The sequence below is a fragment of the Hyperolius riggenbachi genome, chromosome 4 (genome assembly GCF_040937935.1).
Source record: "Hyperolius riggenbachi isolate aHypRig1 chromosome 4, aHypRig1.pri, whole genome shotgun sequence".
Taxonomy (NCBI): domain Eukaryota; kingdom Metazoa; phylum Chordata; class Amphibia; order Anura; family Hyperoliidae; genus Hyperolius; species Hyperolius riggenbachi.
The window spans coordinates 92,580,077-92,593,359 of NC_090649.1; the positions used below are offsets into that span (position 1 = coordinate 92,580,077).

The 13,283-nt window shown below is 43.9% G+C and overlaps 1 protein-coding gene across 1 annotated transcript in view; it reads left to right on the forward strand.

Moving 5' to 3' along the window:
* Positions 1–13,283, forward strand: part of NOL10 (nucleolar protein 10) — a 115,141-nt gene that overhangs the window by 32,179 nt on the left and 69,679 nt on the right. Inside the window, exons 11-13 of the mRNA XM_068280302.1 lie at positions 5,655–5,804; positions 8,907–8,973; positions 11,681–11,733. Coding sequence (XP_068136403.1) covers positions 5,655–5,804; positions 8,907–8,973; positions 11,681–11,733 — 270 coding nt within the window. The remainder of the gene's footprint in view (positions 1–5,654; positions 5,805–8,906; positions 8,974–11,680; positions 11,734–13,283) is intronic.

The following is a 13,283-nucleotide window of genomic DNA, read 5'->3' on the forward strand; positions in this document are numbered from 1 at the left end:
CGTGTCCTCGCTCCCACTGACGTCACCAGGAGTGTACTGCGCAGGCACAGACCATACTTGGCCTGCGCAGTACCCTCCTGGTGACGTCAGCGGGAGCGGGGACCCGGCAACGCAGGCGCAGTGGTTTGCAGACTTTAAGGTCTGAAATTCCAGAAGTGACCCGGAGGCGGGGCCGGAGCATCGGTGAGTGGCTGCGCGGGCACAGGATGTCTGCGGAGGACCATTAGAAGCCCCAGGTGAGTTCAACTCATTTTCCCCCGACCCCCCTACAGTATCCCTTTAAGTCAGCAGTCTCCAGGGCCCCGGTTTTGCCTGTTTTTCGAATGGGCTGGATGAATGTTCACTTAGGGCCACTCTGATAATCATTGATGTATTTGGGCTGCCAATGCCCCTTGCTATTACCTCTGAGCATCTGCAGGGAAAGGTAAGAATAAGAGCTCCTGTCCTCCCCCTTTTGCCACCTGACCATATATTAGCCTCTGCACTGGATTAAACATTGGCTTATAGTCAGGTGGGCATAGACAGGCGTGTGCAAAGTCATTCAAAAAGTTATCCCACTGAAAGTGGTATAAATCTCAAAATTACATGTATGCCTACAGCATAAAACTACCAAAAAACAGGGAATATTGGTTTTAAAGAGGAACTTTATCGAAATATAGTAGTAGGGCAAAAAATATCAACACATTATTTCATTGCAAAATAAAAAGATAAAAAATACAAGATAGATTAAGAAATGATTGATACTTACCATGCAACTCGTTCACATTGTTTGATCCACCTGCGGGTCATTATCTTTACTGTTGGCAGACATGAAGAAAAACAAAACGACAGCACCAACTGCCATCCTCTATAATAAAACCCCTGTGTCCCTGCATCACGCTGTCCCTGTGTAGCTGGGTCCGTGCTTTTTGCTACTGCGCATGAGCGCAGCACGGACCCAGCCTCACAGAGACAGGAGGACGGGGCCTGGGAGCCGGCCGGGCATGTGAGTGAGTGGGAGGCCGATTTTAAACGGGCTTGGGTCTGCTAGTTATTAAATAAAGTCACAGGTTTTTGTGTCTGTACGTGTGTGTACCGCCACACTGCTCAGACGCAGGCCCGCGTGGCGGGAAGGTGTGGGTCACTGGCGGTTACGCTTACGATTTGCATGTGCTCAGGGTTACGTGTGCGCGCAGGATTGCGGGCACGTGTGCGCCACTGCAGTGCCCGTTACCCAACAGGCTAAAACGACTACTGTGTATATATGTGTGTTTGTGTTATCATTTCAGTATTGCAAAAATGTCATTTTCACTCAATAATAATTGAACTGAGAGGAATCTGGAGTTTGCTCTCATTACATGTGTGCGGGTGTGCAAACTACATTTTTTAAATCATTTTTAAAGGACAATTATCTTGAAAAATTTTAAAATGTATACTGTGCATATAAAAGGTAGATTTTTTTTTTCCGCCAAAGTAAAATGCACCATAAATAACTTTTCTACTGAGTTGCTGTCGCCTACAGAAGTAAGTGAAAAGCTGACATCTGACAGGGTTGTACTTTTTGGCCTACTGTAAGCAACAGGAACATAGGAATATAGTAACTTGTTGTGCGTTTTAATCTGAGAAAAATGAACATTTTATATATATATGTATGTTTTAAATGTTACAGTTGTTCCCGATAGTGGTCCTGGACTTATTATCCGCTTCAGCGATGATATCTCGTTTGAGATAAGTGCACTGCTTGTGACCTCAGCCAGCAGAACTTGTTGTGCTGTAAATGCTTGGAATGCTTTGATCTCTCTCTCTACTAGCAGAAAATATAGAAATTGAAAGCAGAAGTCCTCTGTTATTGTCTCACACCGCCTCCTAATGACAAGTGGCGATAAATACACATTACAGCTGTGACTAATCACAAAGAGAGAGAAAGCCCATATAGCAAGCACCACTTATTGAGGTATATAATCATTTATTAGAACAATATATAGAAAAAATACATGCATCTCTGACATATTGGAGTATTCAAACACATGTACATAAAAACAATTAAAACCGACCATATGGTCGCAAATGGTAACAGCTGCAAACAATCATGTCCATATAAGTGATCAACAAACAATTAGATTGCCACTATGTAAATCACTAAAGAATAGCAATAATATGCTCAAATAGCTACCCCAGTGTGCATCAAAATAGAGCACACTCAAGGTTGAACCCGGGTTCAGTAAAGTGCAAGGCATATAAGTGAAAACATACATCCACCAATAAATATATAAGAGAAAACATTCAATGAACAAGAATAAATGCAGAGAAAATAAATATATATATATAAATATGAAGGACTGCTATATACACAGTAATCTAGGAGCAGCCTATACCTGGAGTGCACAGTGAGAAAGAGAAGTGCAAAAAATGAAGGAGGATACTTAGCCCAGGAAGACCAGAAGGCAGGACAGTGCAGCTGAAGATGTAGGGGAGTCCCTTCAAGACAGTCCCGCAAGCTCCGCGGGCGTCACCCCGCTTTGGAAGGAGAGGAGAGGGATACCTGTTACTCCACGCCAGATCGGCGTTTAAGTAAGGAAGATGGAGAGTGGGCAGAAGCGCCCCAGAGATCACCGCGCGTCAACCGGATATGACGTCACGGAGGAGGAAGTAGAGCGAAATGAATAATAAGGAAGAAGGAGCCACGCTGGAGCGCAAACCGGAAGGTGAGTAGATACAAATCAAGCCAAGACAAGCCTGAAAACCAAGAGAGAACGAGCTACTCAGAGAAAGAGGAATAGCCACCAGAGGGAGCCAGAACCACATCTCATAATAATAGCACAATACATCAATGCATTACCACGCATTAAGCCAGTGAAATACATGCATAATTCATCTTAATAATATTAAATCAACAATACCATATACCCATAAATGGCCCAAAATTGATAGCATCTAGAACAAGGAGGGGGTTCAGATATATATATTACTGGGGTCCCAAAGGGGAGGAGCACAGTCCAAAGTTCTCTAATGTTCATACAGTGACATATTTAAAGGGACAGGCAGTCCAGAAGGGGGGAGAAGGACAAGGGGGCCACAAAAGTTCTCTGTAGTCCATATATGTCTCATATTCCTCATTTTCAAAGGATAGGTAATCCGGAAGGAACAGATGGTCCAGAATCAGAGCCATTTATCAAGGTCGATAATCCATAAACACACAAAGCAAGGTCCATCTCATGGTCATAGAGTCCCCAAGATACATGAATGGATAATAATACAACCAAAAATCCTGGGCAATGTCCATAGCGTCCATATCAGATAAACATATTACAGATGTCAGCTGATCCGGAGGTTTGAATGTCTGATGAAGTAATGATGCTCTGTCCACCATTTTGGCTCTTTGGTATGCCTGGGAGATCACTCTCTTAGGGTATCCTCTATCCTTAAAACGTTCTGTCAGCCCACGTGCTTTGGTAATGTAATAGCGAATTCACTGATGTTGGTTTGCGAAAAAGATCCGTGCTGAGTTGACCCTCCGCACTAATCCTGATCTTGATGTCCAGGAAATCGATTTCTGCATACCTAGCCGAAGCTAGGAGATCATCAAGTAGAGCTTTGTAGTATTCTGTTGGATTGCCTGGTAATAGTACATAGTTGTTTGTATTTTTCAAAAGATGGTAAGCCTCCTGTAAATACATCTCCTTTGGCCAGAGAACAACGTTGCCCCCCTTATCCGCCTCCATGTCATCCTGTTGATTTTCATGCAATAGTCCCATTAAATCCTCAAAGACCTGACGGTCCAAGGACTCCATCTGTGGTGGAGGGGCCTCCGTGCCCCCCTCAAAGTATTTTTTGAAAACAAGTTTTCCAAAACACTCTGCTCAATCCTAGTCAATTCATGGGTTGTAAGATTTATGATTTTTAATCCACATGTTGTTGTTCCCTCAGCCGTTTTACTCGTGGGGTCTGTAGATCCCTGAGCAATCCTGCTCTTATGTCTCCTACCACCCCTCCGGGTTCGTTTTCTAGATCTGTATCGCTGTCCGATAAAAAATCACTTGTAGATGCAGAATCATGTAGTGGAGCAGCCCTGGGATTCCGTTCATTTCCAGACGGCAGGGCAGGCCTAGATTGAGGAGGTATAGCTCCATTAGGTTTGTTAGGATTTTGTGGATTTTGGGGTCTGGGGCGTCTCCTACGCTTCCTCCCATTCCCCCTGTGTCTCCATCTATAGGCTGCCCCGCTGTCATAATCCTGGCGGTCCCTCATGAGTTTTTTACGTTTGCCATCAACAATAAATTTCTCAAATCCCTCCATATCTGCCTTTAATTGGTCTAAAAAGGGTTGGACAATCGTGTCTTTATCAAAGGTTTTCATGGTATTCTCAAGATCCCTGAGCTCCACCCTCTTTTTAATCAACAATTTCTCATCATGTTCAACAAGCATATCAATGATAATGGTAGAACACTTGGCCAACCCAGCCTCCCAAATAGTTTTATAATCATTGGTGACCTCCCAAGCAGGAAAAATTTGGACTCTAAGTCCTCTGGGAAAAATACCCTCATCTTTGTATTGTTTCAAACTATGAACATTCCACCACAACCTGAGATATGCTTTGTTAGTATCTTTGTATAACCTGCACATCCGTTTGGCTTCATCAGATATACCATTTCCTCCAATGGGACGAAGCCCAGAAAATACAGTTTCAAACTTCCTATTCCAACTAGACTCTAAACCCTCAATAAAGCTCTCCATTGTTGAAACTCCAAAGATGTCACAGAGAATGCAATTATATATATGAATATATGTATGTATTTAATATTACAAAACGTAACTTCAAAATTAGAAGTAAAAAATATGTATTAGATAAATTACAATTCAAGGTGCCAGACTGAGAGGGCGGTAAGCAGAAGCCGCCCTTAGAAGAGCAAGAACACAGAGTGGTGTCCGCAACACTTGAAAAAAGAAAGTGTGCTAGGGCTCAAAAAAAGATATGACTAATCACAAAGAGAGAGAAAGCCCATATAGCAAGCACCACTTATTGAGGTATATAATCATTTATTAGAACAATATATAGAAAAAATACATGCATCTCTGACATATTGGAGTATTCAAACACATGTACATAAAAACAATTAAAACCGACCATATGGTCGCAAATGGTAACAGCTGCAAACAATCATGTCCATATAAGTGATCAACAAACAATTAGATTGCCACTATGTAAATCACTAAAGAATAGCAATAATATGCTCAAATAGCTACCCCAGTGTGCATCAAAATAGAGCACACTCAAGGTTGCGACCATATGGTCGGTTTTAATTGTTTTTATGTACATGTGTTTGAATACTCCAATATGTCAGAGATGCATGTATTTTTTCTATATATTGTTCTAATAAATGATTATATACCTCAATAAGTGGTGCTTGCTATATGGGCTTTCTCTCTCTTTGTGATTAGTCATATCTTTTTTTGAGCCCTAGCACACTTTCTTTTTTCAAGTGTAATGTGTTCTTACACATTACAGCTGTACTAATTATTTGCAAAGACATCTAACAAATAAGAAATAAAACAAAGTGCTAAAAATAAATTAGCCTGGAGTGCTTGCAAGCCTTTAAATAAACTGGCGGCTAGAGGGTTAAAGACCGTTCTCCTTGTGGACATGGTAGATTGAGCGTTGCATTGTTTCCATGCAGGTGCTGCTCTATGATCTGCGCTCCAGCCGGCCTCTGATCGTGAAGGATCACCAGTACGGGTTACCCATCAAATCCATTCAGTTTCACGATCCGTTAGAGCTCATCATAACTGCTGACTCCAGGATTATCAAAATGTGGAATAAAGATAACGTAAGTCAGTGTCTGCAGATCTCTTACCTGAACTGCTTTGTTTGCACAGAGTTTATACATGTTACAGCCTGATAACGCATCTCCATAAAGTGTTTATAGTAGCGAGTAACCAAACTTCAAATAAACCTGCGCACACGCACTTGAATGTACGTCATTCCAGGTTTATTATTCTAGGCATTGTGGTAAGCTGGCTGTTACTATGGCTTGCATAGTATATCTGGAACGAGGTACTGTACATACAGTACATTAGTAAGTTTGACACTCTTTGCTTGGAATATTGTGATGCCATCCGCACTCTGATAATGAAAACACATTGACTGGGTGCTTTCCCTACTGTTACTTGCTGCTAATTGAGTCCCAGCCCCCTGCCCAACAATGTTTGAGGGGTTGTTTATTTTTGTTAAATCCTTTAAAAAAAAAAACAAAAAAAAACATGGGTACTTCTTATGCTCGCGGTGAAGAAGGCTTTGTCACATTAAAGCAAACTTGTAGTGAAAATAAACTGCTGAGATAAACAATCCTATAGTAGAGTCTCATTTATCCAGAAGAGGCGGGGATTGCCTGATACCGGATATGAGTGCTTGCTGGTTGCTTGAGAAGTCAAGCAATGTGCGTTAAATATAGCACTATTAAAGGCAGAGTATTGGGCAGCGTTAGCGATTTATGAATGCTCCGGGCACTCATCTTTTTCTCTCCTGTAACTCCCAATGGCTGTAGGACCTTCTCTGTGTAGGGCTCCGCGGTGTCACGTGACCAAATGCGGGTCAGGTGACACACCGGTGAGCCATACAAGGACGCCACAAAGCCTCTGGGAGCTACAGGAGAGAAGAACATGGGCACCCGGAGCATTTGTAAGTCACTAACGCTGCCCAATACTCTACAAACTGTGGTAGGAGTGCACCCTTTCTCCCCCCGCCAGGCATGCCGGTTAGTTGACTGTCGGATGCCTGAGTTCCAGTTAACCCGGGACTCTACTGTATCTATAATCTTAATCCTTAATAGCACTTTCCTGGAATCCCATGGTCTTATTTAAAGTACCCCTAAACTGATTGAAGCCTATGGTGGGCTACGTTACCTTTTCATGAGTGTTTTGATCCTGCTTATTGTCCTCGTACCTCATCCCTGGTCCTCTTATCTCAGCAGCTTCCTGGTAGTTCCTCCTAGCAGCGCTATTTTGAACTGCACCTGCTCAGTGAAAGAAAGCGCTCGTGGATGAGCGGTTACTTTCTCTGTGCTCACGTGGTTCAGAACTGCACCTGCGCAGTTTTCAATTGCCCCACTTAGGTGAACTTCCTGGTTTTAGTATTCGGCTGGAGGATCCCCTTAAATATAAAGAGATTTAGATACAGGGCACCTTACATTCTAATTGCAGAGAAATCGGAAGTTGCTCACAATAGATGAAAAACTGTTGTAAATAACAGGTTTATCAATCCGCCCATCGGATTTGAATGATCATATCCTTTAATTTGGTATATGCGTTCATTAAGTGTTATTGCTGACTTCTTAAGTAAAAAAAGGTACGGTGCAGAGTGCTCAGGGGAGCACTTACCAATCCTGCTTTCGTGCTCCTGTTTTCTGTTCATCTTGCGCTGTACGCTCCAGTCCTCCAAGGGCGCTGTCCTTCACACATCATGACCCCAGCCGCCTTCATTGATTTTTCGGAAAAAAATTGCGATCGCAACAATTTTACCGTGATTTTAATACCGTATATACTTCCATATAAGCCGAATTTTTGAGCACAAAAAATGTGCTCAAAAGTCCCCCTGTCGGCTTATATGCGAGTGATAAACGTTTCAGGCGTGCACACTCACCTTCTGCAGGGACCCGAGTGCAGTGTGCAGTCAACAGAGTGGAGTAAATGTCTTGTAGTGCAGCCAGTGGATCCATGAGCGGCCGGGTTGAGCGGAGACAGAGCGGGCGGGTTTTGCCGGCATGACGATCCTGGCATGTGCAGCGCCGTTTACTTTTGCAGTGATGAACGGCAGAAAAGAGAGTAGACGGAGCGGGTGAGTTTTGCCGGCATGACGATCCTGGATTACAGTGGCATGTGCAGCGCCGCTCACTATTGCAGTGATGAGCGGCCGGTAAGAGAGTAGACAGGGCGGGCGGGCTTTGCAGTCCCCATACAGAAAATCCATAGTGCCTCCCTCTTCTTGATCAGTGCCTGTAGATCCCCTCCCCTTTTCAGCAGAGAGACTTTCTCCACACCCTGGAAGGAGAATGAGGACATGTCACCTCCATGGGTACTCCGAAAGTGCTTTGCTACATTCGATATGTTAATGGGGGACCAACCAGCCCCCAAACTGATGGGAATTAGGAGTTAGCGTAGTGCAGTGTAGTTAGTGGGGGCAGCAGGGGTTAGTGCAGTGTATAGTTGGTGGGGGCAGCAGGGGCTAGTGAAGTGTAGTTGGTGGGGGCAGCAGGGAATAGTGCAGTATAGTTGGTGGGGGAAGCAGGGGGTAGTGCAGTGTAGTTGGTGGGGGCAGCAGGTATTAGTGTAAAGTATAGTTGGTGGGGGCAGCAGGGGTTAGTGTAGTGTAGTTGGCGGGGGCAGCAGGAGTTAGTGTAATGTATAGTTGGTGGGGACAGCAGCGGTTAGTGTAGTGTAGTTGGTGGGAGCAGCAGGAGTTAGTGTAGTTGGTGGGGGCAGCAGAGGTTAGTGTAGTGCAGTTGGTGGGGGCAGCAGGGGTTAGTGTAGTGTAGTTGGTGGGGGCAGCAGGGGTTAGTGTAGTGTAGTGCAGTTGGTGGGGGCAGCAGGTATTAATGTAATGCATAGTTGGTGGGGGCAGCAGGGGTTAGTGTAGTGTAGTTGGTGGGGGCAGCAGGGGTTAGTGTAGAGTAGCCGGGCAGTTTAGCTTAGAAACAGTTTGGGGAAAAGGTCCATAAAACGCCCCTGCTCCATGAACGCACCAGGTTTAGTCATTTTTTACCCTGGTATTGGTCCTTTAAATGTAGGTGCATCTTATAGTCTGAAGCATCTTTTATTCCCAAAAATACGGCATCTTTATAGGTTACAGCTGACTCTGTATTCCATATATAGGTTGGTGGAAGTGGACTGATTCTTATGACTCATTTTATGAATGTTCCATTTTTTTTTCTCAGGGTAAAATCTTCACATCTATTGAACCAGAGGCAGATGTAAATGATGTGTGTCTATACCCAAATTCAGGTGAGTTTTACAGACGACTGACACATCTAACTGTCCTTCCTCCAGGCTGCCCTTCTTCTCTGAAAAGTAAGAAGATAAATAATATTAAAGGCTTTGCAAAGTGGGTATCATGGTTGCAACCCGGTTTAATTTTTTTTTTCAGATAAACAAAACATTTATAGATTATTAGTTTGCAAAGTTGTAAAATGTAAAAAGAAAAAAACTATAGAATTAGCTAAAAACCTGCTATACTTTAAAGCTACAAGCTATTAGATGGTCCTGTACTTTAAAGTGGACCTGAACTCTTGCACAGGATACTAGGAAAAAATAATAGTAATGCACCCTGTATGTATTTAAAGAGTTTAGCCTGTGTAATTCCCCCTCATCTGTGTCTAATCACTAGTTGTAATTTGATACTCCCCTGTGTCACATGGCTGCCTATTGCAGATAAGCCCATTTCAAAGTACAGGATGTTAACAATATGTCTGCTTCCATGAATCAGGAAGTAGAAATAGAGCAGATTTATTTTAGGATTTGCATCAGCTGTAACAAAGAAATGTTTTTTGTTTAAAGGTTATTATGCTGTTGTGTATCTTTTAGAGCAGAGTTCTGAGTTCAGGTCCACTTTAACGCAAACCTGAAGTGAAATTTAAACTGATGAGTTAACTGTATCTATAGGCCTAATACCAAATACGTCTTTCCTGGAATCCCATAGTAGTATTTTTTTATTTAAAAACTAAAAATCCAAGTTTTTATTATCTCAGCTGAATGACATTTTTTTTTAGTGTTTTACAGATCCACTTATTAACTATTGAGCTTTTTGTTTTATCCATTCCTTGTACTTAAGGAGACTCTGCAGCGAGAATAAATCTCGCTTCAGAGCTCATACTTAGCAGGGGCATGTGTGCGCGGCTAAACGAGGGTCCCTGACCCCCCGAAATCCCCTTCGAGCAGCGGGGGGTTTTTTCCGGATTGAGGCAGGGCTAACCGCCGCAGCCCTGCCCCACGCGTGTCTGTCAGCGCGTATCTCCGCCTCTCCCCCGCCCCTCTCAGTCTTCCTTCGCTGAGAGGGGCGGGGGAGAGGCGGCGATGCGCCGCTGATAGACGCGACTAGAGGCAGGGCTGCAGCCATTAGCCCTGCCTCTAGGAGCAGCAAAATCTACGACCAATTTGGTTGTTGATTTTGCGGGGGGGTTAGGGGGTGAAGGGACCCCCGTTTAGCCGCAGGATAGCGGCGTTTTAGCAGGGGCACACATGCCCCTGCTAACTATGAGCTCTGAAGCGAGAATTATTCTCACTTCAGTGTCTCTTTAAGTCTTTCTCTGCAAAGGAAAAATGATATGCCTTGTAATTAGTTTTCAGTGAAAGTTACCCTCAAGTACAAAGAGAGTGTCATTTACATATCTGAATTCTTAACCCTTACACGTTAAAAAATAAAAATAAAAAAAGAACTCCATCTAGTTCTAAGTAGAATTAGGACTGTACATACAAATTTATCTCGTGTCTCATCACATCAGGTAACCTTTGCAATATAACTCCCCTTTTAATGAGAAGTAAAAAATTTTTTGCCTTTTTTATGCAAATGTAATATTATTTTTAATGGCAGCTGTAACTTCTCAGCTCTTACCTGGTCTCCTCTCTGAACCTCGTCATATGCTTTACAGTGTTTTACTAAGAACGCTTCCTTGTTTGGATGTCAGCTGTTAACAGGATAGGAGTGATTATTCCCAAAAGCTGTGTACTCATGCCGTCAACATTATAGAAGTGAGGAATCATTTTCCTGCCGCAATCTAGCAATACTGTACTGGCGCAAAGGAATCAATACATTTTACTTCCTGCTATGTGCAAACATATGATCCAGTAGTACAGATGGAGAGAGGAGAATTCTGGGAATCTTTCCAGCAAGTTTCCTAAAGCTATAGTGGACTACAATTCAATAATAATGGCAGACAGTTATGGAATGATTTATATAGTAATGATTTAGCTTCCTAAAGCTATAGCAGCTGCAGACTGGAATTGAAAGATAATGGCATTCAGTTACAGAATGATTTCTATAGTATTGATAGGTTAATAAAAGTTTCGAACCAAAGCGTAGTAAAACTTTAAAGTGAATCTGACCCGAAGCTCAGGTCAAAAAAAAAATACCTACCCAAGAATAGGGAAGTCTCTGGACCCTGTAGAGGCTTACCAGATCCTTCTTGCTGCTGCTTGCTGGGACCCTGCTCAACGTTAGGGATGCCCTCCTCTTCTGGCAAGAGCGCGACTGTGTTGCACTCGCATGAGCTCGGTTATGCCCAAGCGTTTGTTTAAAGAAAAGCTTCGCCCGATGTTCCTGCCGACATGCCCTTGTTCATAATGTTTAGGGGGGGGGGGGGGGGGGCGCGTTTGGCATATGGGACCAGAGGACAGTATGGGAAGCTTCTATAGGATCCAGAGACTACCCTTCTTAGTTAAATATGCACTTTCATACCCGACGCTTGCCCCAGGTACACTTTAAAGAAAGCAGAGTTACACTTTAATGCGCTTTATTTTAGTAGTCTTGTTGCTTGTCCCCCTTTGAAGACTCATCTCTCTCTCCCCCTCCCCATCCCTGTTGGCGGTGCTGTTGGATGCTGGGCTTTCCCATGCTTACTTGGTCAGGCAGTGTGTGGTGTCGTCCCCGGCACAGCTGTCAGGTGTCCAGCATATGTATAAACATGCCTTTGTGACCTGCTCTTTATCTCCCCAGGAATGTTGTTCACCGCTAACGAAGCACCGAAAATGAACGTCTACTACATCCCGGTATGTTACTTTCATCAGCAGAGCAACGATTCATCTTTCTGTAAGATTATATCTCACATCCAGTTACTTTGCTACACTCTGTGCTAGAAGGTAAACAGACACATACCTTTAGCTAGCTATAGATCTTCCTCTAGTGGCCTTGGTTACTCCCACACACAAAATATGCTCTGTCTGCAAATTCCAACTTTTATGTGAGTTGATGGTCTTGCTGTGCTGCCCGTAATGTAGCGCTTCCAGAAATTGCTGCTCTTTGATCTTCCTAAACAGATCTACAAAGAGGCAGTCCGTTGCGCAATGCCACAATACTATTATGAATTCCCTTTCTACCATGTGGCTAGTTTGGTAGGGCACCTTTCTCATGTAGGTGGAACTCACTTGTGGGAGATTTGATATTTGCACGTTAGCACGAAGATTTCCTTATACGGTGGTTTGCAAAAGTGTTCGGCCCCCTTGAAGTTTTCCACATTTTGTCACATTACTGCCACAAACTTGAATCAATTTTATTGGAATTCCACGTGAAAGACCAATACAAAGTGGTGTACACGTGAGAAGTGGAACGAAAATCATACATGATTCCAAACATTTAAAAAAAAAAAAAAAATACCTCCAGCTCCTGTCATGTGACCTGCATCGGGAGCCAGTGGTATGCAGTGCAGAGTATGTGGTTGCCAGGAAGAACAGGGGAGACCTTATCGGCCGTTTCGCAGGAGGTGCATCTTTCGAGGCTAGTCTCGGAAGAAACACCGCTGGCAAATGGGCCGTTTGGCTGCCCGTTTTTGTCCAGCACCCACCGCCATCCACCTCACCCACGGTAGGACTATAACTGCTGCACAGTTACGTATTTTGGTTGGCAATGCCGCCACTGTGTTCCACTCGATTATTTGCAGAACTTTGCATGACATTTTGAATGTGCTTGTGACTCAGGGCCGGGCCAAGGCAGAGGCGAGATAGGCTCCAGCCTCAGGGCACAGTGTAGGAGGGGTGCACAACTCACTCAGCTATCATTCCCCTATTGTGTCTGAACAGAGAGAAATAAGAAAAGGGGATACATGGCAGTGACTGCAAGACAACTAGAGAATAAGGTGTTGAGGGGAGGGGGGGGGGGGGTTGGGGGCCCTGGGGTGCCTCTTTGTTTATTAGAAATCATTGTGGGAGAGGTGGGGGGGCGCCCTTTGGTGTCTCAGCCTCGGGTGCTGGAGGACCTTGTCCCAGCTCTGTTGTGACTTATGGAGATTAAACACACAATCGCCCTGCAAGTGCTGCAAGTGCAGGTAAATATTGCACTGTTCCCTGCACTACTCTGCAGAAGGGGGGAGGAAAGCAAGGCCCCTAATAACAGTCGCTATAGTTACACCACTTAGTTTGAAACTGTTCAATAAATATGAAATCTCAGTAAACAAATTAGCCCACAATGCGATTTGCATTGTGAATCTTTGTTTTAGATTTTGGCCCCTTATGGGATTGAGTTTCACACCCTTGGTCTAGAGCAGGGGTCTCAAACTCAATTTACCTGGGGGCTGCAGAAGGCAAAGTCAGGATGAGGCTGGGCC